The following is a 26,562-nucleotide window of genomic DNA, read 5'->3' on the forward strand; positions in this document are numbered from 1 at the left end:
TATGTGAAGATTTTTAAAGGAAACCTCAAGCAGTCACCACCAAAACTGGGTCTGGGTCACCGTTTTGCCTTCTGTCACGACAACAACCCAAAATTATCGTCGTTCCTGGTGAAGAACATTGCTGGCTGACCTGCACAAAGCCCTGTCTTTAATCCCATTGAAAATCTATAGGGTGAACTGAAGACCAAGCTCCAGGCCTGAAGACCAACAAAGCTGGAGGAGCTGGAGAGAGTCGCCAAAGAAGGATGGACCTGGCTTGGTCAGGAGTCATGAGCGAAACTACGATAAACGACTGCAGGCTGTCATCCAACAAAAAGGCTACATAGTTGACTATTAGCACTGGGGGCTAATAATTTTGACTAGTTTTCGGTTTTTGTGAAATAATTTAATTTCTGTGTGCAAAGTAAAATAATGTAAGTATCCAAAATAAAACTAGAATCTTTGGAAACGCTTTACATTTCACAGGGGAGCAGTTTTATGTTTCACAAGATTTTTGTGGTTATATGTGTTGGAGAATCCTGTGTATCCACATTATTTAAACCAAGACTACATGGGAATTATAGGCTCAAGCTATGAATATGCTAAATGCATGCACTCATCCCGTAGCCTTTGTTGCAAGTGTAGCTATGAAACATAGGTTTGGCTTTTTTACGCTCTCTGACGTTGCAGTGCTATATGAATGAATCAAGTGATCTCAGCGATGACAAATCAGACAAAACCACATTCACTAACGTGTCTTTTCCGCTTGTATTTCTGGGGAAATGCATATTTACTCAAATTACAGCGCCCATATAAATTTATATCATATGTACTTCCAGCCTGTATTACACGGATTCAGTTACTTAAATGAATGTGAAAGCATTAAATGTTTTAAGCGAGCTCGTGAGTATATTTGTGGCAACACTGAAACTGCTCTCCACATACACAGACCTCGTGGATGCTTTTTTCCCCCCTTGATAATTTTACTCAGACTGAAATGCAATTGCCGGTTTGAAATGTGTTGCCTTACGTAAGTAATCACACTGAATGCTCCACTTGTGTTTAAACGCCGAAGTAGGAGCTTGACTGGGTCACTGCAGTAGAAAAAAAAAAATCTCAAATACAAAAGTCATGTGCCTTTGATAAGCATCCCAAGTCAACTGATCCCTTTGAGGAACTGGTAAAAACGTGTTGTTTTGCAAATTTCTAACAAGATCCGCTCTGAAGCATCAAAGTTCTGTGGATGACCTAAAATCATTTGCAATCTTAAAAAAAAAACCTAAAAAACATCCAAACTAGTGTAAATTGTACTATGCCATCGAATACAAAAAAGTCTGAGACTCTCCGAGTGACAATCGTGCTGTTATTCCTTCGGTGTTTGCTTCACTTTGAGAGATAAGCACCACTGTAATGTTTAAAAGTAAAAATCATTAAAGTTTCACGCTTGTCGCAGTTTTCTTATTTCATTCTTGTGTACTTTGTGCATCCAAAAGCAACACTTCCTGCTATTGTCTGTCAGACGCAAGTGACTACACAATCTGTCGCTCTCTCTTTCTTTTTGTCTGCACGCGTGCACACACACACACAATGTCCACAAACCCCATCCCCTCCCTCCTCTCTGGAGCTTCTGGTGCAAGGGGAGCCCTGCCAAATAAGTTAGTTTGTGTGTGTGTGCGTGTGTGTGTGTGTGATAGGGCAGAGCAACTGTGTCTTCTCTGAAACAGAGAATTAAGGGTAGCGACTTCGAAAGAGTGAGAGAGAAAAAGAAAAAAAACTACAGCGAGATAGTTCAGCTCACATGAGAGGAAGTGCAAGACACAGAAAAGTCAGAGGGAGCTGCTTGTGTCAAGCAGTTGACTGTGACTCGCGTTGTGAGCGCACGGTTGGGCTCCGGCGCTGCAGCACCACCACTCCCCTGTCAGAGCAGGAGCTATCTTCTCCCTGAGCTTTCCACTCCGTCCCACCACTGCCTCCTGTGACTGACTGGACTCGCTGTGGGAGCACAGAAGGACCACTCGCTGAATGTCAGCGCAGAAAGCCGGTGAGCTTTTGCACATTTTCTATTTTCTATCTATCTGTGAAGGAATAATTAACAGCTGTGTTTAAAAAAAAAAAAAAAGAGTCTTCTTCAGGGACTGAACGTAAATGTATCACCAGGAAAGTATGTCAGCCTTTCATGAACTTAGGAGTGGATTTTTAGTTAAACTTGCAGATGTGGACGTGGTTTTTTTGGTCCAGTTGTTGGAGAGTGGTTTTAAGTGCTAAGAGTTTTGGTTTGGCTGTGAGTTTTGAGAAGATTGAGTTTGTTCTTAATTTATTACACACACTGTAATGTATGCAAACACTTTAAGATCATACATGTGTATCAAATGCGAAGGACACTGCGGTTGGGTAACAAGGATAAATGATTTCTTACTCCATTTGATTTGTTTTTTTCTGGCTTTATTTGTTTGGTTTTGGACGTGCTGTTTCTCAGGATTGGGAAGGGGAGAAAATTGGAAACAGAGCAGGCACCCTGGAGACTTAGTGTGTCCACGAAAAGTATAAGAGCGCCTGAAACAAGTAGACAGAAAACAACAGTCCCTCACTGCGATGAACTGCTGGAGGAGACAGAGCGATAGAGAAGAGACGGCGAAAAGGTGGAAAGAGATTTGTTTGACAGTGAGAGTTGACTGGCGGCACAGCAACCAAGGATATCACGAGTAAAGGAACATTGAAAATGTGTTGACATGACAAATCTTGCTTTAACATGGCATGCTTTTTTTGGGGGGGGGGGGAGGGGGGCTCATTTGTAGAACGCAGGTAAAGATAGGGGGGCGCACTGTACAGCAGGCTTAGCTTTTCACCACCTCTTCCTTGTTTTCGTGCACTGTGACTCTACATACAGTAAATCTTCCTGCATAAGATGAAACGCTGGCTTCGGCCTTTGGCTCCTCTCTCGCTCAAAGCACTAAACTTTGGCTCTATTTTTACTCCCATGTGCTGCTACACATTTAGAGACTCCGCTACATGTTTTTTTAGGACTATAAATCAGACTTTAATTGCTCTGCTGTCTTTAAAGTAATGGGGGACATGACGGCTCTTTACATAGTTTTGTTTGGCTGAATTAAAAGAGAAATTTAAAACTTCTAAATTGAGGATTTATAGCAACATGTGGAAGTTCATGGACAAAATGATTAATTAATAATAATGGATATTTGTGGCCATTTTTAAAGTGTATTGGAACGTGACAACCTATTTGATTTGATTGGAGAAGAACAAAGTGCAAAATGTGAAATCAAATTTGAGAAGACAAACAAGTAGATGAACTTGGTAGTTTGTGTTTCTGGTGCTGTGATAAATCATCAGAGTTCTGGTTTGTTTGGTTTGTAAAGGTCGGGGGGCAACAAGTTAAGAGGCCACGGTCTTCTAAAAGTGGCCTTCTGGGACGTCACTCTCCCTCTCGGTTTCAGACTTTGTGTCTGAGGCCAAAGGAAGGACTGCTAAAAATGTTTCATTTTGACATCTGCGATATTAGTCTTGCGGTCTGCTGTGGCTTTCTCTAAAGGTTTCACCTGAGGTCATTGTTTATTTTTGGAAATCTCCACCAATAATTTTTGTTTTCTGATCAAACCCACAACACATCATTTGTTTTTGTGGATTTGCACCAGCCCATTACATTTTCCGAGCTGATGATTGAGAGTACCATAACTTGGCTTTACGGCAGGCCAGAAGTGCAGCAAATCAGAGCGGCTTTCATCAGGCCGGCTCTGGTCTAAAGAGGGTTCTTCATGACATGCAAACTGGAGTGAAGTGAGCACTATAAAGCAATGAGGAAGGACGTGTAGAGAGCCTCTAGTGAGTGTCCTTTTGTAAGCTCAGGTCGTCTTCTCAGGCTGTTGTTTGTTTTGATTAATAAAAACAAATGACCCAGTCATTAATATTTATACTACTATCTTGTGGAAGTGTACTTTTAATGTAAGAGCCTGATCTGTGGCGGTGTTGAGCTGAACTGGAGGAAGTAGTTTCATTTAAGAGCTTCAAAAATTTCAAGACTAGATCCAAAAAGCCCTCATAGCAGGAAAGATTATATATCTTAAGGGTTTTGCTTTCCTCTCTGTTTAAATTTTTATGTAGGCAACAGCATGGGTTATAAGCAGGAGGATTTTCAGAAATGCACTGTGGCCGCTGCGAGCACAGTTCCACATCTTAAGACCTTTCTTTCAAGAACAGCAAAGTTTACAGAACCTTCAGTAAAATCACCACCTCGTGGGTTTGTGCAGCCTGATATGCAAAATGCGTTAAAAGCCACATTGAACACATTGTCAGAGGTTTATACACTGCTCCAAACTTTGAAATGTTTTTCACACGCGCTCGCAGAGGAGTGTGAAGGCGTCACAAAGCGACACTTTCCAGTGTCACAGACAGTTTCCCAAGAAACCAGGCGAGCGATGAGCGCCATCGCTCCCCTCTGTGGCTTTCCTACGCTTTGCTGTCGGGAATGGAAAGGCTTTAGAGGCTGCACCCGCCGCTGCGAGCGGCCTCCAGCAGCCTCCCTTGGTTCAAAGTTACCACACAGCTGCTAGCTCAAGCTTAGCGAGGCCCACCTGAACACGTGCTATGGTTTATGACACAAGTTTGAAAACCACAATTTTACATTGAATACACGATTTTTGTCTTTTTCATTTTTACTGGCTTTCATTTAACTCGGTTTTGCAAACCACATTAACAGCTTAAAGCACCATTAATTATGCTAAATTGATCTTTTTAGCCACTTTGAGGAAACAAAGCAAGCTATAAACACAACACTAATATATCACACTTTACACTGTGGGCCATAAACAGTCCACTTTGATTTTAAGTGGGCCAGACCAGTGAAACTCCTTCTGTCTAAACTAAAATTTAGTCTATCAGATTTCTTAATACAAGAAAAATAAGTACAATTTGGACAGTATGTCAAATTTTGGGGCTTAAATTGTGAGACATAAATGTGTAAAATTAACATCACATTTCTGTAGCAGATAGTGAAAAAATAGGAGGTTTTCTGTCATTTAATTGTTTATCTATCTGTTTTCCAGTGGGCCAGCCTGGAGTCTTTGCCAGACCGATTCTAGCCCCCGGGCCTTATGTTTGGCACCGCCCTGTAAAGTGTTGAAGCATCTTCATTGGCTAACTTTTATCTATCTGATGCTCCTGCATTTGTACTTAACAGTAGATCATGTTAGCTTTTATGATAACATACAGCTGCACATGAAAAAGAGGCTAATGAGAGTTAGCGTTAATCTAAACAGGAAAGTGGTGCAAAACCAAAACAATGAGCCTAAAGACTGCAGAGGTTGGAAGTGAGCACCTCATTTGAGGTGGCACACAGCAAATATCCAATCCTGTGCTGCTTGAGCGCATCCTGTTTACCATCCCCTCATGCACGCTTTCTGTCAGTTTACTGCGTCTGCTAAAGTCTTTTTGTGGGAAAACTGGAATAACTGGCACAGTAGTGAGAAAAAAAAGGAGCAAACATAAAAAATAAACATATCAGAATGAAAGAGAAAACTGGATAAGTAAAACAGACTGCACATAGCGCCACCTGCGTGCATGTTTCCCTTCATGTCGAAGCACGTTTCTGTCTGCACAGATGTGTCTCTAAGGTAGGATGACAAAAAAACAATCATTTATTGTTGTTTATGGATCCTCTGCTTCCATCCATTTTCAGGAAATCTGTCCGACTGATAACTCCACACATTCCAATCCCAATCCCAATAATGTACTGAGGTATTTCCGTGCCTGACCCCTCCAATATCATGCACATTATCCGCATCCTGTGGTCAGTATCAGACAAAGAAGTTACACTTGCACGGTGAGCAACAACAAATTGCCACTGGGCGTCTGTTTTTGGTAAATGAGACCTGCCATTTTTTTCACCCTTTAATCACTTTTCACTCTTCCTATCTTTTCCTTTTTCCGTTCTTTCTGGCAATCTGCCCTGCAACTGCTGCTCCCTCCATCACCGTATTGCCTGACTGCATTCCTCTCATTCCTACCGGCTTCCTGTGACTGAATGAGGAGCGAGCCCCACCGGCCACAAACCTCCACCTTGAAGTCCTTCCCATGTATCCCGTGTGCCATTTCACTCTATCGCTCCCTACCAGTGTTTTCCGTTTTAATATCCTTTTGGAAATTTGGGGGAAAATTGAGCCCCGATACCTCGCTGACATTAGGATATTTTTACTGGAGGGTCTAGTCAGACCCCACTGTCCAGAATCCAAAAGGTTTGCATGGTGAAATCTAAATACTCAGTGCTACCAGCAGCCAGAGTGCTCGTTGACTGCAAAGGCAATAAAGTGATGCTGTGAGGGTGGAAAGTAAGAAGAGAGAGCTCTACTGACATCTGTAGACAATGTATTAACATAAATATTAAAAAATAAAATCATTACCAACCGTATTAGGCTGCAAATTCCAGCTGACAGTGATCACTGCCAGCTGAAAGAAGCCTGTTTTTGCCCTCCTTAATATGAATAATGATGTTTTAATAACAGCTCATGGAATGATTTAATAAATCCAAAATAAGCTAATTTATTGGCAAATGTAATTTTAGTAGCAACCGTTTCCAAATGACCTCTATATCTGTAAATAGGAGAAGCTCTGTCTGAAGCATGTGCTGTTCAAACTCGAATCAAATTCAATTTGCTCGAACGCATCTCAAATGATTCAGGCCACAGTCAGCCCCGTGACTCTGGGATGGACTGGTAAAACCTGCCAAGAGTACAAGGAAAAGCACAAAGTGCTGTTGATAGGAGGTTTTTTTTTTAATTCTCAGGCCACAATTTTCCCTTTAGGTACATAATTTAACAACCTCAAATCTACTGACTCCATCATAGGACCAGTCTGAGTCACATGAAATGGAAAAAAAAATAGAACTGACCTAGTTCGCTGACAGTTATCAGTTGTTGTCTCTGTGATTAGTTTATGTTAGGTTTTCCAGTTATGCTGACTTAATCTGGATGAGCATGGATGCAAAAGAACGTGTGAGTATTTTTAGCGATAAACTCGCATATTGCTGTCCAGGAGAGGAGAGAAAGAGACATAACGGCAGATATTTCAAGAAAATTCTCGATAGTATTTTTTATGATATAGAGAAAAAACTTGCTGAACAATGTTTTATTGATGCTTACAGCTCAGGGACAGCAGCATTTATGGGTGAATGTAAATAAATAAACTATCAAAATGGGAATCTACTGAGAATTTCCCTGGAAATTTTAAGGAGAGTAAGAACATGGCTTTTTAGTTTAATCACTAAAGATACTTAACTTTATAAAGCTTAGCCTACACAATACTGTCGCATGACAAAACTGAAGAATATTTTCTACCTGGGATGTTGTGTCCCGGGTCGAGCTCTTTTAACCAGTTGCCTAAACACGGCAGTAATTTCCATCCACCATTTGCTCGTCCTGTATGGAGTGCAACTATCGAGTGCAGCTAGCGATGCTCGGCTGACTCATTTGTGTACTTTTTGGGTCACACATCACCAGCTGCTAGTACAGTACTAGGCAAACGTCTTTAGTCATCCCTCATTTCTTTATATTCTGAAAGGAACATTGGAGATAAGTGCAGTGATTCATTGAAACATGAGCAATCATACATGGAAATACAGCAAAAAGGCAAACACAGAGTTTGTACAATTGTAATGTGCTTGAAAGTCGGTTTTTCAATAAGCCACCTTTGTTCTTCCACACTGTCTCCACTCTAGTGGACAAGACTTCTTATAATTTCTTTAAGTACTCTTCAGGAATAGTTCTCCAGGCTCCTTCAAGGACATTCAAAGCTCTTATTTGGATGATTGCTGCCTTTCGTTCCGTTAGACTTGTTGCCACTGATTTTCAGTTCTGTTCTCTTGTAATTTAGCATACCTCAGCCTTTACTCCCTGTTTCTTATCTGTAAGAATGGCTTACTGAAAGCTTCTGGTAAGACTTCAATGAACAGCAAATGCATCAAGTGAAGGGCCAGGTGCATATCTCAAGTCTTTGCTGGATTTTTATTTTTAACTCTTTTTGTTTTACCTTCACTTTAAGGACACACTGCACAACATGCTGAGATGAGTTTTCAGCTAATAGTTCTTTGGGAATCACTTTGTTGGTGCAAAATTATTATTTTATGCCTGTTAAACTGTTGTCTTTGGCATTTTTCATCGATTCAGCTAAAGAAATTGGTACAGATTGTATATTTTTCCAACAGGCTGCTAGTAACAAATGCCTAAAAACACAATTTAAAACTGGTTCTTTGATAAGTTGTCTGCAATGCGTAGAAACAACACTGGTTCATCTCTTGTGAAAGGTGCCTTTTTATGCCTGAATGGCTCAGTGTTAAGCGGCTTAAGAAAAAAAAACAAAAAAACATTCACCTGAAAATGATCAGGACTGGATTGAAAATGAGTGGAAAAATCCGCCAATGTCCAAAGAAAAATTCTGAAAGACCTTTGAAAGCCTGGAGAACTATTGCTCAAGACTCACTTTAAAAAATTAAATAAAACTTTGGCTCCTTGGAAACAAAAGAAAAACATTTGAGGGGTGACATATGGTATTGACTTTTTCATGGCTTCACAGCTTGGTGTGTGTTTAGCAGGAGTAATTTTCTTGCATATTTTTCAGAGTCCAGTGCATTGTTCAACTAGCTCCTTTTTTAGGTACTAAATCATCATCGGAGGCTTGGCTCTTGCTGTCAGAGATACCTGGGCTTGTCCCATTGTTGTGAGGACCGTGGAGCACAAATGCATGGTGTTGCTGTAGCAACGATATCACAGTCTATTACTTTTATATTATACAATGTGATATATCTACTGTCCAGTGAGGTTCACATGGTGGTCAGATGACAAATTAAAAAGTAAAATTAGCAGTTAGCAGTTAGCTAAACACAGACTTTCATGGCTTCCAGGTCATTTGTGTGGTCAGATTTACATGTGAGATAACATAAAACTGCTCCAGATGTGCACGATGTATTTGCTATAAAACTGACACATTCAAAATAACTGTTTAACTATTTGCACAATATGATCATTAATAAGGCAAAAACAACATTTCACCTGCATTGTCGTCCTGCAGCAAATCAGCAACTGCTGTGTCTACATAACTGCACATCAAACACAGAGAGTAATTCATCTTTATAGATGTATTGTGAAAGTCGTTAAGGATCGTGTTAATCAACGTTACGGTAGTTTCACTTTACTCATTGTTAAATTATGCTGTTGCTGTGGGGATGTGTAGCGTGGCTTTTGTTATGTCACCAGTGGTGACTCATCCTATTGTATTTCAGTCAACTGTTACCTACTGCGATACCTGCATTCTTCTGTTTTTGGAAGTGGAACTTAGTAACAATGCATGCGTGTATTTTTTATTTTATTTTTTTTCATTTTTAGCCTGATGACTGTAGCTACAAGTCTTTTTGACTGATGACATGTCACGGTAAGAAAAGCACGGGTGTCATTATTAAAATCAGTCACTGCAGTGTTCACGCTGTCAGACTCTCATGTCTCGCACACAAAAATGTAAGTAATTCCTTTGCTTTTCCTGCCATGACATCTTATATCTTAAATACAAGTTATATATTTTTTGGTGGTTGGAGGGGGGAGCTATGAAAAACAAAGTTCACTCTGACATTTAGAGAATACTGAAGTCTGCTTAGCCTACAATAGAATAGAGACCAATTCTACCATTTCCACAGTTTCAGAACAAGATTGTCTACTTTGGCTTAACTAGCTTTCACTCAGTGTACAGTAGATACACTCGTTGACCGGTTTATTAGGTACACATGTTTAAATGCTCATTAACACAAATGTCTAATCAGCCATTTGAATGTGAAGTGGTTGCTGGTGCCAGACAGGCTTTTCTGAGTATTTCAGAAACTGCTGATCTATTCCACACCATCTCTAGGGTTTACAGGGAACAATCAACAAAAATAAAAATAGAGAAAAACCATCCAGTTAGTCTTTGACTGAAAATGCCTCGATGATGTCAGAAGTCAAAGGAAAAGTACCACAATGTAACTGAAATAACCAGAAGCAGAAGACCACACAGGGTGCCACGCCTGAAAGCTAAGAACAGGAAACTGTGTTTACACTTCAAATGGGCTCACTAAAAGTGAACAAAAATAGAACATTAGAAAAATATCGTGACTTTCGATTTCTGTTGTGTTAATCTGATGGTAGGGTCAGAATTTGTTGCAAACAGCATGAATGCATGGATCCATCGTGCCATGTGTTAATGGTTGCGGCTGCTGTTGGTGGCAACAGCCTATCAGAGTATTGCTGCTGACCAGGTCAGTCCCTTTATGACTGCAGTGTAGCCATCTTCTGATGGCTGCCTCCTGCCCCGTGTCACAAACTTCAAATCATCTCAAACTGGTTTCTTGGATATGGCAATGAGTTCACTGGCCTCCACACTCAGCAGACCTCAATCCAACAGAGCACCTTTGGGATGTGGAGATTGCGTCACGGTTAGGGTTGCCAACCGTCCCTTAAAATACGGAATCGTCCCGTATTTCGAAACAAAAGTACACGTCCCGTATTGAGCTAATAAGGGACGCACTTTGTCCCGTAATACAGTGAGAATCAAAAGTAGTCTATAAATGTTTATGGAATTAACACTTTGTTTGAAAACATAATTCCCAGCCCCTCTCCTGCTTTGTGACCAATGAGCTGACAGCACACTTATGACAATTCGAGTATGACAATTCAGATTACCGCTCATCTCATTGGTCGAGGAAAGGTCGCTTGCGGAGAAAATACCGGAAGACAACAGATGACCACAACAAGAAGCATGGCCAACAGGGGAACAAACGCCGACTCTGCGGTGCAAGTCTCGGATGACAGTACACCTAAAGCTGGGCAGACACTGTGCGATTTTTTCAGTCACGTTATTCAGCTCCTGCTCAAACTGCACGATTGACTCGCAGGGGTTAGACGTTCATAGGTCACGATGCAGGTCTCACACTATACCGCCCGATGCTCTGATGCGACCTGAGTGCTCACACTGTGCCTCCATAAAATGAAGGTTATAACAGAAAATCTGTCGCTCTCTCTCCCTCTCTGTCTTACACTCACACAGACACACCACTACCATCAACTTTGCTAAATTGCTAATGAAAAACATTGATCAGGCAGCTGTGATTGAGCAGCAGTGTAGATCCAACTATTTTCACGGTTGTTGTGGTCGTGATAATTTTGTGATGCCACATCGAAATGGCTCGGATGAGCTTTCCAAAGTTCTACAAGTTGTGCCTCCATCGCTTGTGTCCAGATCACACGCTGCACAGCCGTGCTGCGCCGTCTTTTTCACCAACGTTTACGTTTGCGCGTGAGCAGTGTGATCGCCTGTGGTGACACCCTCACGAGCGATTGATGATCGGGAGCTGGTCGTGAGGTGTCACTTCTCGTTACCCCACGTATACTACACGACGCACGATGAAGGCCAAAATCGGTCCGATCACTCAAAAATCGGCTCAAAATGGGCCAAAAATCGCACAGTGTGAGCCCAGCATTAGAGCAGCAATGTTTGTTCCCCTCAGAGAAAGGGAAGAATGGGAAAAGGAAAACACCTGGCTGGAAAACGTTAATATGGGCATGTGCAGTGAATATCAGCGCTATGTGGCCAGAAGTGTGATAATATAACTTATTTTGTGTAATAAACAACTGCAAGGATAGATGATTACAACAAATAGATGACTAATACATAAAAGTAATACATAGATGAATAATGATGATGAGTTAAGATACGTAATCATGGGAACAAGCGGGTTTACAAACAGGAGCAGCTGATTAGCATTAGAAAAGCTGAAATAATACCTCAGCTGAAGCCAATTGTACTAAATGCACTAAATGTGCACTGTTACAAGAATGTTTTTCTTTCTATTGTTTTCTATTATTTTAAGTTAAGCAGGACAGAGTGCTTTTAAAGAAAGATTTACTTATATTCTCAAAAGTTAAGCATGACAGGCTTCTGTTTAAGAAAGAGACCTGTTTTACTGTGTTAATGTTGTCATTTTGAGCTAAAAATAAATGGCTAAATGATCATTTGTTTCACATGTGTTCATATCACAAAGAATAGAATATGCATCTACTTAAATCAACTTCAAGTCAAATGGTTAAAAAAATAATTTCACACACAAAAAAAGAGCTAGAAAATTCACCACACTGGGAAGGGTGAAGACAACTGGGTCGCCCGGCCCTGGCCACGAGGTGTCCCTTATTTATTTTTCAGGGAGTTGGCAACCCTAGTCACGGTTGAGCAGCTCACAAATCTGCTGTGTGACGCTGTCACGTCAGTACGGACCAGGGAAAGTTTCCAAAACCTTGCTGAATGTGTACCAAGAAGAATTAAGGAAGTCCTGAAGGTAAAACAGGGTCCAACTCAGTACTAGCAACGTGTACACAGTGAGTGTTTCTTACTTGTAGCACAACAGTTTGCAATATAGCATAAAGTACAGGAACAACAAAGTGATTCAAACTGATTATAAATCTATGATGAAACGGTCTGTGGATATATTGGTACGTTTTTTCACATTTATGCCAGACGTAGAGCAGAAGACACACACACAGACACACACACACATATCCGCATCTCCCTTACCCCGCGGAGTTCAGCAGATGGAGCCCGCACACCAGCAGCACACACGCGGATGAAAGTGAGACTTCAAGCTGGTTTTATCAGCAGTTTCAACACCGACAGACGAACTCGGTGAGGAGGAGACAGATAAATAGAAAGCAGTGCGTGCACACTCGCTTTCTCTTACATAAGTTGATTACCGAGACATTTCGGAGCGCGGAGGTGATGTTAAACTGTACGTACGGACGTACGGCTTAGACAGCGGCGCGCGCTCACGGCTGGAGCTGTCGCTTTTGATATTTTTACCTCGCGCAGTCAGATAACTGTCACAATAACGGAGGAAAAACCCCGGCGAAGATGACGAGGATAGGCTGTTGGACTGTGCTTACGTTCGCCCGACTTGGTGTAGCTGCCTCGTAACGGGATTTTTACTCCCACCTGCCTTTGAAAGTTTCAAATACGTCGCTTTTGAACTTCACCTCCAAAAGGTAGGCGGTGTTTACTTTCTTAAAGTGTTCTGCAAAAGTAGCTAGAAAACGTGGTAAATGTTATAATTACTTTAAAAAAAAAAAAAAACCCACTGTCACTTTATTACTTTCTTGTGCCGAACTACTTACTGTGTCCACACTGTTGTATTGTGAAAATGTGAATTCAATTTCAGCTCCTCTGTTTAAAAAAAACAAAACAAAAAACACTGCAACAAAATTTTTTTGACTTCAGTCCAAAATCTGCAGGTGTAAATCCTAACATGACCGTGATGGTTATACACTTCAAAAATCGCTGGTGTACAACTGTTTAAAAACTGCTTAAATTACTATCATTATTATTTTAAATAAAGTGAGTTTCCATGTCTCGAGATCATGACCCTGCTATGGAAGTATTTAACAAAGAACTGAATGTGTAACAAAAGGTGGCCCGGTAATCTAATCTGGCAGACAACATGACTATTTTAGGGCATTAAATGGGGCAAATAAGTGTGCAATTATGGCGTTAAGGCCTCATTGTGAGTGTAGAATTTCCTGTTGGATCTATATCTGCCCATAGCTGACAAACTCCACTGCTCATTCACTACTAGGAAACAAATGTTTGGTTGTATGATGGACTGTGGGCTGATGTGCTTTAATATGAGAGAAGTCGTGGAATAAGAAAACAGTTCAATCCCACCCAAGCCCCTTCAGTCCAGGGAAAATAAAAGCACACCCACATATACACACCCACAGCAGCCATGCTGGTGTAATGGTGTCATGTGTCCAGGTTTGCTCCCTCTCTCACCACGGGATGAGGTCATAGCCTTTAGTGCTGTTACAGAGATACAGTTACATTAGTTTAATGTGGGCCGTGCCAGAGGAATCGACACCACCTACACCCCGCGGCCCCTTTCTGTTGCCTTTTAGATTTCTCTGCTCGCATCTATGTCCCTTTGTGTTTACAAAAGTGTATCCCTGAATAAAGACTTTGATCATATTGTATTTACCAGGCCTTGCTGTTAGCTTATCACCTTACCTAAACTATTCCCTTTGGCCCACAGGCTGTGGCAGCACATGGGTTAGTCACTATGACTAGGCCTTCTATGGCAGAGAGAACAAAAAGAAAAGATGATTCACGCTTACAATGCTGATGTAGAAATTGTGTTACTGTCTGCCTATGGTAAACCGAGGCCTTTCGCAGTCAACTTAACTTTAGCTTTTTCTCACACAGCAAACATGAACTGACAGTGACACTTTGGTCTAAGTAGCCTATCTGTGGTGGGGGCTGAAATCAGTCAGTGTTGTTTTGTTTGGTTTTGCAGCATGAAGCCCAGTTTCACTTTGCATTGGGGGTCATAGAAATAAATGGTGGTTTAAAACATACTAAATCACTGTATTTATTTATTTAACCTAGCGATTAACCAGTTGGTTTGGCTCATCTTATAGGGGACGCTAGTCGTCATAGACTTGATTCCCACAAACCCAGTGGGACATACAGTATAACAGGAACCATTGGTCTTAATGAAAGCCTGGTTTGAAGAGCCCAAGATCATGTGTTTGATTATCAAAGTAGATGTGGATACATTTTCTCTTGAATTCCTAATTGGTTCATTCATGTTGAGATGATGCGATAGAGATCTATCACACAGAACAAAGGAACTGTTGTTTTCCAATTGTTTCTTTTCTTTTCGTGAATTATACGCACTGGATAGATTATCATGGTAGTCGCCAGTTTATTTTCATTGTCAACCAGCAAATAATTTATGGTCTAAATGGGAGCTGTAGTATTGATTTTATCGAGCAGAGATCATAAACTGACCATGTAAATGTTTTATTTTCGCTTTGCATGCTGCATTGATGACTAAGTTGACCAGTTAGGGATCTTCCACCACCAGCATTATTCACGTCTTTCCAGTATATTTCGTCAGTGGTTTAAAAACAGTTGAGCAAACACTGATAGAGAACCTTTTTCTGACCCCTCTTGATTGGAAATAAACTCATACATTTATAGTAAGAGGCACAACAAAGACATATTTAGTGATAGGGTCATCATCCAGTATCCATTTTGGGTGTCTCTTTGTCCTTTGTAGGGTAGTTATGGAGGAGAATATTAACCTTTTCCCAGGACAGATAACCTTTAAAAGTCCCGAGTGTTTTCCCTGTGTGAGCTCTGACAATAGGGACAGTGTTCTGGGCTGGCCAGAGCCCCAGATCACATTTCCTGTTCCTGATTTAAAATCAGCTCAGCTGACTACTGATACACTCTGCTCCTCAAAAAAAACCAGTAACAGGACCATCACCCTGTTGTTTATCATGTGAACTCGTGTTTTTGTTTGTGAGAGAGAACGGGCATAAAATGAAGCGTAATAGGGAAATCAAAGTTCAATCAAAGAGCAGCAGCAAAAAGCTAGATTGTACCAGAAGACAGTAAGCTTATTCTTACTAACTGCAGGGTGTATTTGAAACAAAGAAGCCCTTCAGTGTACATAGTCTTCTTATTAGTGTGCAATAACAGTCAGCGATACATAGTATACCACAGACACACGAGCGAATTAGAGTAGGAAGTCAATATGAGAACCTGTTTTCTCAGTCAAATCAGCCTTATGCCAGGTGCTGGCTTTTACAGGAAAAAAAAGATGTTTGCCTATATTTCTGCATGTGTGGGCGTGTAAAGGCCACGATCCGTCACATAACATCTGGTAATATCTAGATTACAGAGTAGGATGAATGTCTGTGGGTGGAGATGGGTTGTGCAGACTATTGATCTGAATCAGACTATGCTCAGATGATCAGTCACTGAAGTACTTTCTTTTGAAGTACGTAAAGCAAGTCAGTCGGTGCTCCCATCAGGTCAAACAGTGGTTCATGCCTTCATTTGCATGATTAAGGGCAGAGTTATGTAAACATGTGTGTAGACATGTGTGTGCCAACACCTTTCAGAGCTTTAAAGCCTCATTAGGACTGAGTGAGAGGTACATCGTGCATGTGCGCATTTGTGTGTGTCCCGTGTGTGTCCTCAGGCAAATTTCGGACTCATCCCAGCCAAAAGTTATCTCTTTTTTCCCCCTCTTCCAAAAAACAATGACCTCTTGGAGGTCTTGGAAGAGAAATAATGAAACCATTTCAACAATTGTCTGTCTGTGAGACGTCGAGTTGGAGAATCACACTATGGGAGTTATATCCTCCCATTTGCAGCGAACTGCTGACCCCTCACCTTTTCCACCCCAGTTCAGCAACACATCATCACTAAGAAAAGTCTTATGTTATGGTGGAGTGTTGAAGGAACAGTCGCCAAAGCAGCACTGATGGCCATGACAGAAAGACGCGCTCACATATTTGCATCTGCTTTGTGTCCTGTTGAAGTTAAGTTAAGTTTGCCAGGGTTTAAAGAGCAAACCAAATCACAGTAAGAGGAGTTAAGCCTGTTCAGTTTCTCAATCAGTAGCTATGCCTTAGGGGTGCTTAAAAAGTGAGCACGGGCTGTTTTAAATATCTGTGTCGAGCCGCACAGCATGACAACGCTTGACAACCACACAACAATGGCATTAATCCCACCCATGATGCCAAATGGCTAATCGTCACTCCTTCTGCTGTACTACTGATTCCAGATGTTTCCACCAACTCAGTTTTGTGGGCATGTTTGAATAATTACACACATCTCATTATGAAACATATGCCAAAGACATACAGACATACATTGCAGATATTTCAACATGTTTTCCTTGGATTGAGTTATTGAATGTATAGTTGTATGGTTCCAGTTTCCTACATTTTTCATCATTTTCTATCATAGTAGGACTGAATACCCTCATCTTTGGGATTTAATTTAAATTAACTGCTGTAGCTTCTTGGAAATCTCAATGTTGACATGACAGCTAACAAAAACCAAACAACTGATCAACTAATCTAGAAATACACACAACAGCAAATTTATTTACTGCAAGCAAACTTCATTCACTAATAAATACCAATTATTGAACTTAAATCACAATAAGAGATACCTGAACTTATTTCTGTCCTATAAGACATCTATTTATTTCATATTTTGGCGTTTGTCTTGCAAAAGCTGCCAACTGTTCATACAATGAACCAATATTTTCAATCTGCTGATAATGTTTGGACATTTACTCAGAAATCACATTAAATCTATCAATAGGACTGATATGATTCAAATTAGGTTGAAGCTACTGACAGCAGGGATGCGTATTCTGGACTTTATAAATTTGTGCCGTCCAAACTTTTCTCCCCCTACATGAACTTAAAGTTTTATCAGTTATCACAGAGTTCAAGTGGGAAAACTGCACGTGGTGGGTATAATTGATAGCTGATGAAAAATAGCAGTAGCCAGAAAGAAGCATCAACATTGTGCTTAGAAATCATCACCTGTGTATTTTGACTTTTGTTGCCATGATGCCAGGTCTCTCATGGAAATGAGATTTTTAATTTCAATGAGATTTTTTTTTACCTGGATAAATAAAGGACTAATAAAATCTAGTCCGAACATTCACAATAAAATCAAAGATAAAACTAACCACAGAGATTTGTGGGTTCTGCCTTTAGCATTGAGTCGATGTTCTATGCGACAACGTCCACAGCTAATACTGTGATCACAGTTTCGCCTATCTCTAAAGGGAAAATTCTTGATATTGCCCAAGACATATGCTCATGTGACAAATCATCTTTCGGCCTAACTGAGATCCAGACGCACGAACGCCACAGATACACAGAAACATTTGTGGGCAGATGAGAATGCTATTAATACACACATAAGCACACACAGCCTCTCTCACACACACATGACACACACTCATTAAAGCAAGTGGTGCGATGCTATTAATATGTGGAGAAACCGGCACTGTCCTCAATCACATGCACTTGCTTGATTACACACAATAACACAAGTGTTAAATGACAGGTGACACTAAAAATAAACTGGCACGGTTACATATGCTGAAACTTGCTCAGAGAGCCACAGTGTTCCTTCAGCAGAAACAAATGGGCACTATTAATACACTTAATACACCAACACAAGCACTATTAGCCGTGTATGCACCCTCAACTGTCACACAAGCAGACTCTTCTTATGCAAACACAAAGACCTGCTGTGTACACTCAAAAGAAACAACTGCAAGCTATTAATATCTTAGGGTGCATAGGATGGACAAACACACACACACACACACACACACACACACACAATGAACACATAAGGAGATTGATACTCCAGCTGCTCGGAAGTGGGGGACAGAATGTGTGCAGCAGCTGTGGATTCCTATGAACGTAAGGAAGAGGAAGGGAGGCAGTGGAGGGTGGAGGGATAGGTGGCAGGAGTGGGGGCTGCTAAAGGTGTCCCGCTTGGTGGAGAAGATGTCATTTTCTTTCCATTATGAGTGCACAGGCTGGCATATTTGAGGCTTCGGTGTATTCATATATATATTTTTGTTTATTTTATTCCTTTCGATGTATTTTTCCTCTGAACTTCTGCTCTTTCTGCTTTGTTGCTCTTCTAACGAAGCATAAACCTCACGCCTGCTGCTAGTGTTTATGTATATAGTAACAGTAACTAGCACTTAACATGATGTGTGACATCCAGGCTTAACTCCATCCAATACCACTGTGGAGTTCAGGCTAAACCAGCACATTTTAGCCACAGCGTGAATATAAATACTACTGAGCGATATCTGTAGCTCTCTTGAGCTGCAAAGAAGCCATTCAACCAAAATAGCAGTTTTTGCTTGCCTAAATGAACCAAGAGGATGTTATGGTGAAGACTAACTTTAGAAACAGGAAGTCACTGTTTCTTTGTGAGTGTGTGCCTGTGTGTGTGCGCGAGCGTGTGCTCCAGTAAATTGTATGCGTGTGTGCAGGTGCGCGTGTGTGTGTGTCAGTGCATCAGCATGTTGCTGCAGTAGGGCCCACAGAAAGAGGATGGTGGTTGTGAAACGAATATGCTATTACAGAAACCAGAAGTTTGTCCCCTGTCTATTTTTAGCAGCACAACGCTGAAAAGAGAGACAGCGAAGCACGCACACAGATCTTATCGGCATGCACTTCTCTTTATTATAAAATGCTCCAGATTTTTGTCTTGTAATTATGCAGCTCTTGCATTGTTTTAGGATGAGAAATAAAACATTGCGACAAATGACGATGGCTAAAAACACCTTTATTCTTGCTTTTGTCATGCCAAAACAAGTGTGTGCTGTGTATGTCTCCTCTTTTAGGCTCTGTTGGTAATATGATAGAAAGCAACCACGAGTTGCTGGAACCCTTCAGGGTCAGCATAGAAGAAACCTTAACTGTTTAGGTAACTCTTTAAATGTACATTGCGGTTACTGGGGTGTTTTTTTTTTTCGTCGAGTCAGATAATGAGTCACGCTGTAACGCTGCCTAAAGAAACAGCTTCAGTGTCAGTACAAAAAAAACCCACATTTGTTTGGAAATTTGGCTTTTTTAAGTTGTAAATGTTGTAAATATAATATAAATAACATTGGGGTGATGTTGAAAGTGAGTTGAAGCCAGAGATGTATGGCTGTTGCGAAATGAAAAATGTGCCACAGGTGTTTGTTTTCTGTTTAGAAGAGAGATTGGCTTCCTGATCATTTCCTCTTTCTCAGGGGAGCTCACTCGTTTGATGAGCATGTGTGTGTGTGTGTGTGTGCGCGCGCATGTGAGCGTGGGTGTGTGTACGTGTGTGCAAGTTTGTCTGAGTCTCCACCACCACCGCCGGCCCGCTCCTCCAGTGATTGTCTGATTTCCTTTGAAAACACACAGCCATTCTTCTTGTAATACATACTGTGCTGCAGCTACTGGTACTTCCTGTTGCACCTTTTGCTTTATTATTACAGTAGAAGCTTAAGAAAATAAGCCCCTTGAATTTTAACAGTGTTGCATAATGTTCTATTGCAAAAGGTATGAACCAGATGACAGTGGAGGGAGGCCCAGATATTTCTGATTGTCAGAGATGAAGTTTTGTCTGATGTGTCACAGATTACTTGAGTTAACTTGCAAGGTAGGATTCCAGTAAGGCACGGACGAGAAGCCTGTAAAAATGCAGGCTTCATTTTTTTTTCCTAGAGACCTTTTTGTCCCATCTTTATCTCTACTGCTGTCGTGGGTTTTAGCCGTGACACAAAAGCTCATCTGTGCGGTACAATACAGCAAATATTAAAACCCAAGGCTGTCCCTGTGAACAGAAAGTGTTATAGTGAGCTCAGAGTTCTGCTATCAAGCAGGGTAACAGAACTGAAACCATTTGGTTTAAACTGTAAAGTACTATATTGAACTTACTGAATATTAATTCCCACCCTGTATTTGTTTGTTTGTTTTTTCCTTTATGTGTTAATGAGCCACATAGCCTGCAGTCATAAGAGTGTGGGAGTGTTTCTTTCTTCAGAGGAATTCTGTCAACTCAAAATAGTTTTCACACACATGATTATTTTCTTCTGAGTCAGGATTGCTGTGAGGAATGACAGCCAAACCACATTGTCTGGGCTGTCTGCAGATGTAGGGCTGTGGCTGAGAATGGAGGCCAGTTGAGAAGAACTGTGTAGCCTGTAGTTTTGTTTTGGGCTGGTTGGAGCTAATAACTGCAGCTGCTGTGGATTCTAATAGCCTAATTTCAACACACGCTGGAGGTTAAGACAGAGAAATCAGTGTTTCTGAATCTTTTAGGGTGCGTTATCAGTGTAGTAGATTTCATTGTGTGATCCTATTTGTTAAATTGACAACTCCTATAACAACTGAATAGCTGCAGTGAAAGAAGATCTTCTCACATTTTGTGACATGAGAGAAATTTGCTACTCCCTCTACTGTGCTTTCCACAAAAGTTACTCTAATTTAACACAATATACCAGTAAAGAAAGAAGGGAAAAAAATGTCCACTTACAGGACTTATGTGAGTAATATTGTGTAATATTTTAGGTTACAGTCATTCAGACATACGGGTTCAGTAAATTTCCTCATTCTTACATCCCTCCCATTGCTCTTTACCCTGGAGGGAGCAAGGTGTCTCCTTCCATACTGTATCTCTCTATGCTTTTGTATCAGTACCGAAACATTCCTCATCACGTTCATTGGTTTCATGTGTCAGTTGTATTGAAACGTAAGAACAGTATGAAGTTACCTGAGGCCATGCATTGTGAACGCTTTTGTTTGTAATCGCAAAATGTGAGACAAACTTCAGCTTGGTGCTTTCTCACTTGTAGCTATAATTAGCCTCCATGTGTGTTTTATCTTTTCCAGGTCATACCATCAGGCCCACATTGGGCCATGCATGCTATGGTTAAATGATTTGTGGCGAAAGTAAAATAAGACATGATATTTATGTTTTCGGTGGCCTTAAGAGTGCATAAATTGATCAAAACATTTTTGCGCCGCCCCCCACCGCACACACACACCTTTAAAAAGACATCTGTTTTTCATTAGGACACCGAGACCCGATTCAGATGTCTCGCTCGTGCTAATTTAGGCTTTTATTTCTTTCGCTTTTAGCAAAACCTGAAAGGGTGACGACAGATTCATGTGCCTGATCCAAACGACTTAACCGCACAATGTTAAAATACAACTTCCCACCCTGTTTCTTTCACTTCTTTTATGCATCTCCAACGCCAGCATATACAAGAATCTTTCATTTTTGTGCTTTCTGAATGTAATGTCCTCGGTATAAACCGGGAGGAGACACAAATTTGGAGCCATCTGCTGTTGCAAACCCCTTGTGCTTAAGGGAGCAGACAGAAGAAGCTTTAGTTTTGGATAATGAGCAGTTTACTTGAAGCGGGAAAACTTGAATGTGGTGATGATCTCTCTATGACAGGCAAAACTCAGAACAAGTGATGCAGATGAAGCAAGAAATGTTAAAGAGAAGCCTTCTGATTTTTCATCTGCTACCTACATAACAGTATCTATTTGCACAGTCAGCAACATAATATGTTTCTCTCTCTCTGCCTCTCTTTCTCCATCTTTAGTGGATGTGATCATCAGTAAGCAGGTTTCTTTGCCCGTTAATGGGAATCCACCCATGGACCTAAGTGTGACCCGCAGGTTGTTACATCCAGGCCCAGATTCGGCCATGCTGGCCCCCCGCCCTCCTTTCTTCATGGGATCCCTCACCGCTCAACATTGTGCCCAATTCTCCCAGCAGCACTTGCAGGTGAGGTCAAACTCAGATGTCAGTTCTCACCTAGTTGAGCTGGACAGTGACATAATGAAGCTTCAGCATGAATTGGACATAGCATGGATCAGTGCACTGGCTGAAATCAGCCAGTTTAAAACGTTACATTGAAAGTTTCTGTTTCTTCAAAATTCAGTGCATGGAAACAGAGACCAAATACCCTCATGACATTTTGCCCCTGTTCCAAAATTGCTACATCTGGCATTTATTTATCTGACTATAAGATAATGACCGCCTGCCACATCAGCCACAGAAAAAAGCAGCTGCTTTCACCACAGACCTTTAACCAGGTACTGTGCAGGACTCCTCAGAAATGAGTAAGAAGCAGATTTAGGTTACTATAAACAAACCATTTTCTCGGCATTTAATTTGTTATTGACACTTGTCACAGATTAACTGACTGATGCAACACTTCAGTATCCTGTTTTTTTTCTTCTATTTTTGTAAGCTATCTTATTCGAGATGTGTGTATTTATGTGCTTGTCAGAGACTGACAGTTGCAGCTTTTGTCCTTTGCTTGTGTAGATTTTAAAAATGCATTTCTCTGTGTTTTTTCCGTCAGTATAACATCGAACAAAGGCAAAGAGAGATGAGTGAGGAGAAAAGAGAAGAGCTACATCAGCTGATTCAAAAGAGTAAAAACGAGCAGAGTGAGTCCTGTGTTTTCTGTTTTCTCCACACTGTCATGTGTTTTCATCAGTTCTTTAAGCGACCATAAGGTGGTTTACATGCTCTTCTTCTGAGTCATAGCACACTGTATGTTTTACTGAAAAAGAGGGGGATTTCCAGCAGTACTGTGAGGTATTCTCAGATTCCAGGGAAATTTGCACTCATATCAAACCAAAGTCAAACAAACAAGCTTGTTTTAGGAAAGCGTTTTTATTTTTACAATGTAGAGGAAATGAAGAGTGCAAAGAGGATCTTGGCTCTTACTTCTGAATTTTCTTGACTGCTTCATGGGAAGTTGTAATAGAAAACGGTTGTAATTAGACTATTTAAATACTAAATCACTATTATTTCTTATTGTCATCCACACTCTTGGACATATATCTACCTGCCCTTTGTCTGTGTATGATCTTTTTCTTTCTTGACAGGTGCTATAGCCAGTCCCCTGGTAAAGCAGAAACTTCGGGAACACATAATTATGAAGAGCCAGCCAACCCATGATAGAGTGACTCCCAACCACAGCAGTCCTGCCCCAGGATTCGGGTGAGAGACATCAATGATTTTTCATTGATACAAACACAAAACAAATGCAAACACAGCACACGCTCAGCAAAAACTTTATTGTGGTTACTTAAAATTGACACAGTCTGTTGTTTTGTTTTGGTCACAAGGCTCCGGGTTCCTGATATGTCCCCGAAGCCTCAGCCTACACCCTGTGACCAGCGCGCCTTGAGAAGAACAGGTGAGACTCCTGCGGCTGTAGCCGTGTCCGAGATTGTGGTTCTCACCCTGAGGTTAAATTTGTAGAGGTCATGTGATTTTAAATTTTAAGTCTGCTAGACTGAAATCACCTGCAATTCTAACACTTAATGTTTAAACAACCTGTCTTCATTGTCACTGACCTGTCCAAATAATGGAAAAAGTGAGGGAGAAAAGGCGTGTCCTTTGCATTGAGATGAGAGAAACTCATTTTTACATCAGCCCTGCAGCGTCAAAGAGAGGTTGAACAGCCATAAATAAAACAAACAAAAAAAAAACAATAGATACAGTGAGACACAAAGACCTGAGCGGTTATATAACTTGGTAAGGTATGTGTAAAATGAACTGCGTGAGAGTCCAGAGCAGTTCTCCATCACTGTGTGAATGAGAGCGAGCGTGGTCACGCCTTCCTCTACATTTCTCTGAGTACACGTACCATTATTTATTTGCGTTACCCTAGAACCATCAGCGCGCACACACACACACACCCTCCAGTGCTCTTGTTGGCTCTGTGACAACACAAATTTTTCTTTTATCCACTTTGAGTCAGCCACTGATTGATTACTTTATTCAGGTTTATTGGAGACTGACCAATGTATACAATGGACGTTTTGATTCTCTTGTCCAGGGCTGAGGTATTTGTTTTGTGGGGTTATGGTACAGAAATTGAGCACGTCATTATAGTGTGTGCGTTGTTGAGTCGGTGCTTTCCTGCCAGTGTAGCCGATGTATAAAGCAATGATATAGTAATGTGAGTTTGAGAACTACAAATACCTTTCTTTACTCTTGATGAGAGCTTATGTGCCCATTTCTTCACGTGTATGTGTGTGTGTGTGTGTGTGTGTGTGTGTGTGTGTGTGTGTGTGTGTGTGTGTGTGTGTGTGTGTGTGTGTGCAGTGTCTGAGCCCACACTGAAGTGGAAGTTAAAGAAACTCATCACCACAAGGCCAAACCCGCTGCAGCGAAAGATCAGTGCCCCTCCTGCAGTCAAGCACAGGACCGAAACTCTGGGTAAACTATTTACATTCACTTGGATCTCTGTCAGAGTTTTATTCTTCGGCTCTGTTAGCCGTTTCTTGTTAAAGTTTCTTTGATCTCGCCTTTCTAACCTTCCAGAAGCGCTCACCATCAGATTTCAGCACAGCTTGATCAATTTTCCATTATGGCGTAAGCAACTGATACTGATGGGCCTCATAGGTTTCTTTCCATTCTGTCGTGCAGAGTCTTCCCAGAGTGGCAGCAGCAATCCAGCATCAGGGTGCAGCTCTCCAAATGACAGCCTCCATTCAGATAATGGGTCCTTACCACTGGCTCATGAGGTAAGCCCTTTTGTATATATATAAGTACATATAGCAGGTTTTCTTGTCCTCCTTAGCATATAATGAATGCACTGTGAATCCTCAGTGAACTATTTAACCATACACAAGGTTCTCTTAAACTTTTCATTATGCATTAATTTAAACAGTACATCCAACTTCTCTCTGTTCTGAGAAGTAGAAAAATATACACTTGAAGTACTGAAATGCTTAATTCTGATCTTTTCGGTCCTCCATCTATAGCCGAATAGCCGATGTCAAAATAAATTTGTGCAGTTTTCTTTTCACTATGTTGAACATATTTATCCTTGACTTGATAGTTTTGATAGTACTGTATATATAGTACTGTATTTAACACTTTTACTACAATCAGGTTCAGGTTTAGATAAGTAGATATATTTAGAGATCAATAATATGTTAAAAATGTAACGAAAATAACCTTCCTCATTCAGTCACAGAGGCTGTTGCTGAAGGATGGTAATTTAGCTCGATTCACCGTGCCTTCCAATCCCCCTGGGATCCCCAACATCACTGCTGGACTTCCTGCACAGGTGAGCAGTGCTAGGATTTCCTCCAGAATCATTGCATACAATATTGAGGTTGTGCTGCTCCTGTTCCTGAAACTAGCACCACTTTAAAGGACACAGCTTGCATAGATAAACATTCATACTGTTGATCTATTTGTATTCAAGTGCGATATCGTTTCTGAAATAGTGCCTGCACACATGAACACTTATAGAAACTTGTGGTTTCACTTCCTTCTTGAACTGTGTGCGACTTCTATATTTTGTGAGTCTCTCTTGGTAATTTACCACCTTTTTGACTACAATAACACAGTTCAGCAGTCCATCTATGCACTGTGACAGGCTGTCAAACCCCTAAACTATCCATTAATACTTAGCTTTTCTCATTTTTAGACTACCATAAGAGGGAAATTAAATTAAATTAAATTACTAGTGATTGCTTTAGAATTTCCTGTCATCTCCTCTCGTCTTTCATTCTCTTCTCTTTCCCTAGGCTGACTTGCGAGAAGCAAGGCCATTGGCAGTATCTGGTCTCCATCAGGTTTACTTGCCTCTGGAAGAAAGCAGTCCAGCTCTTTCTCAGCGGCTACAGCCTGTGTTCATACTGGATCCACACACCAGGCTTCTGCGCCCCCAGCTTGTCTCTCGTGAGTTGTATTCCTGTTATTCCTCAATGTGCATATTGAACACACTTCCTTTGCATTGCTTACTCAATGGCAAGTCAGTGGGATGGTTGTTCACAGAGTTTATGTTTGTTTTATTTATATAATGTAAGTAAATGTATGTACATATGAATTCTAGATACAATACAACAGCAGTGCATTTTACTTTTTTGAAAAATAGCAGTCAGTAAAAATATGAAATAATGACGACGTAACACATGAATGAGTCCAGTTAAGCCTGAATATGGTGAACTTGGAAACAGAGATGAGTGGAATTTAACAAAACAACCACAGTATGACATTTGCTAAATATATATATATATATTGATTGATTGTGTTATTAAAACTGGAAAGTGGGGGCTCTATAAAGAACTACATAACAGTCTGCACTTCACACTTTTTCACATTGTTTATAGTCAAACTCTTTATTAATTAATTAATTTCAACCTC

The 26,562-nt window shown here is 40.8% G+C and overlaps 1 protein-coding gene across 2 annotated transcripts in view; it reads left to right on the plus strand.

The window, feature by feature from the left end:
- Positions 1-1,706: 1,706 nt before the first annotated feature.
- LOC146709222 (histone deacetylase 7-like) overlaps positions 1,707-26,562 on the plus strand; it is a 45,001-nt gene continuing 20,145 nt past the window's right edge. Inside the window, exons 1-9 of one of the 2 annotated variants that reach the window (XM_085456230.1) lie at positions 1,707-2,020; positions 21,980-22,164; positions 22,748-22,835; positions 23,280-23,394; positions 23,523-23,593; positions 24,508-24,621; positions 24,832-24,929; positions 25,379-25,477; positions 25,944-26,097. In XM_085456230.1, the coding sequence (XP_085312356.1) occupies positions 2,002-2,020; positions 21,980-22,164; positions 22,748-22,835; positions 23,280-23,394; positions 23,523-23,593; positions 24,508-24,621; positions 24,832-24,929; positions 25,379-25,477; positions 25,944-26,097 (943 nt within the window). In that variant the 5' untranslated portion in view covers positions 1,707-2,001. Of the gene's footprint in view, positions 2,021-12,732; positions 13,038-21,979; positions 22,165-22,747; positions 22,836-23,279; positions 23,395-23,522; positions 23,594-24,507; positions 24,622-24,831; positions 24,930-25,378; positions 25,478-25,943; positions 26,098-26,562 lie in introns of those variants that run through there. The other variant, XM_085456231.1, reaches the window with a different exon arrangement.

Source organism: Copadichromis virginalis, linkage group LG5 (assembly GCF_057382275.1).
Source record: "Copadichromis virginalis isolate Kocher_CV1m ecotype Utaka linkage group LG5, C_Virginalis_male_GT1.1, whole genome shotgun sequence".
Lineage (NCBI taxonomy): Eukaryota > Metazoa > Chordata > Actinopteri > Cichliformes > Cichlidae > Copadichromis > Copadichromis virginalis.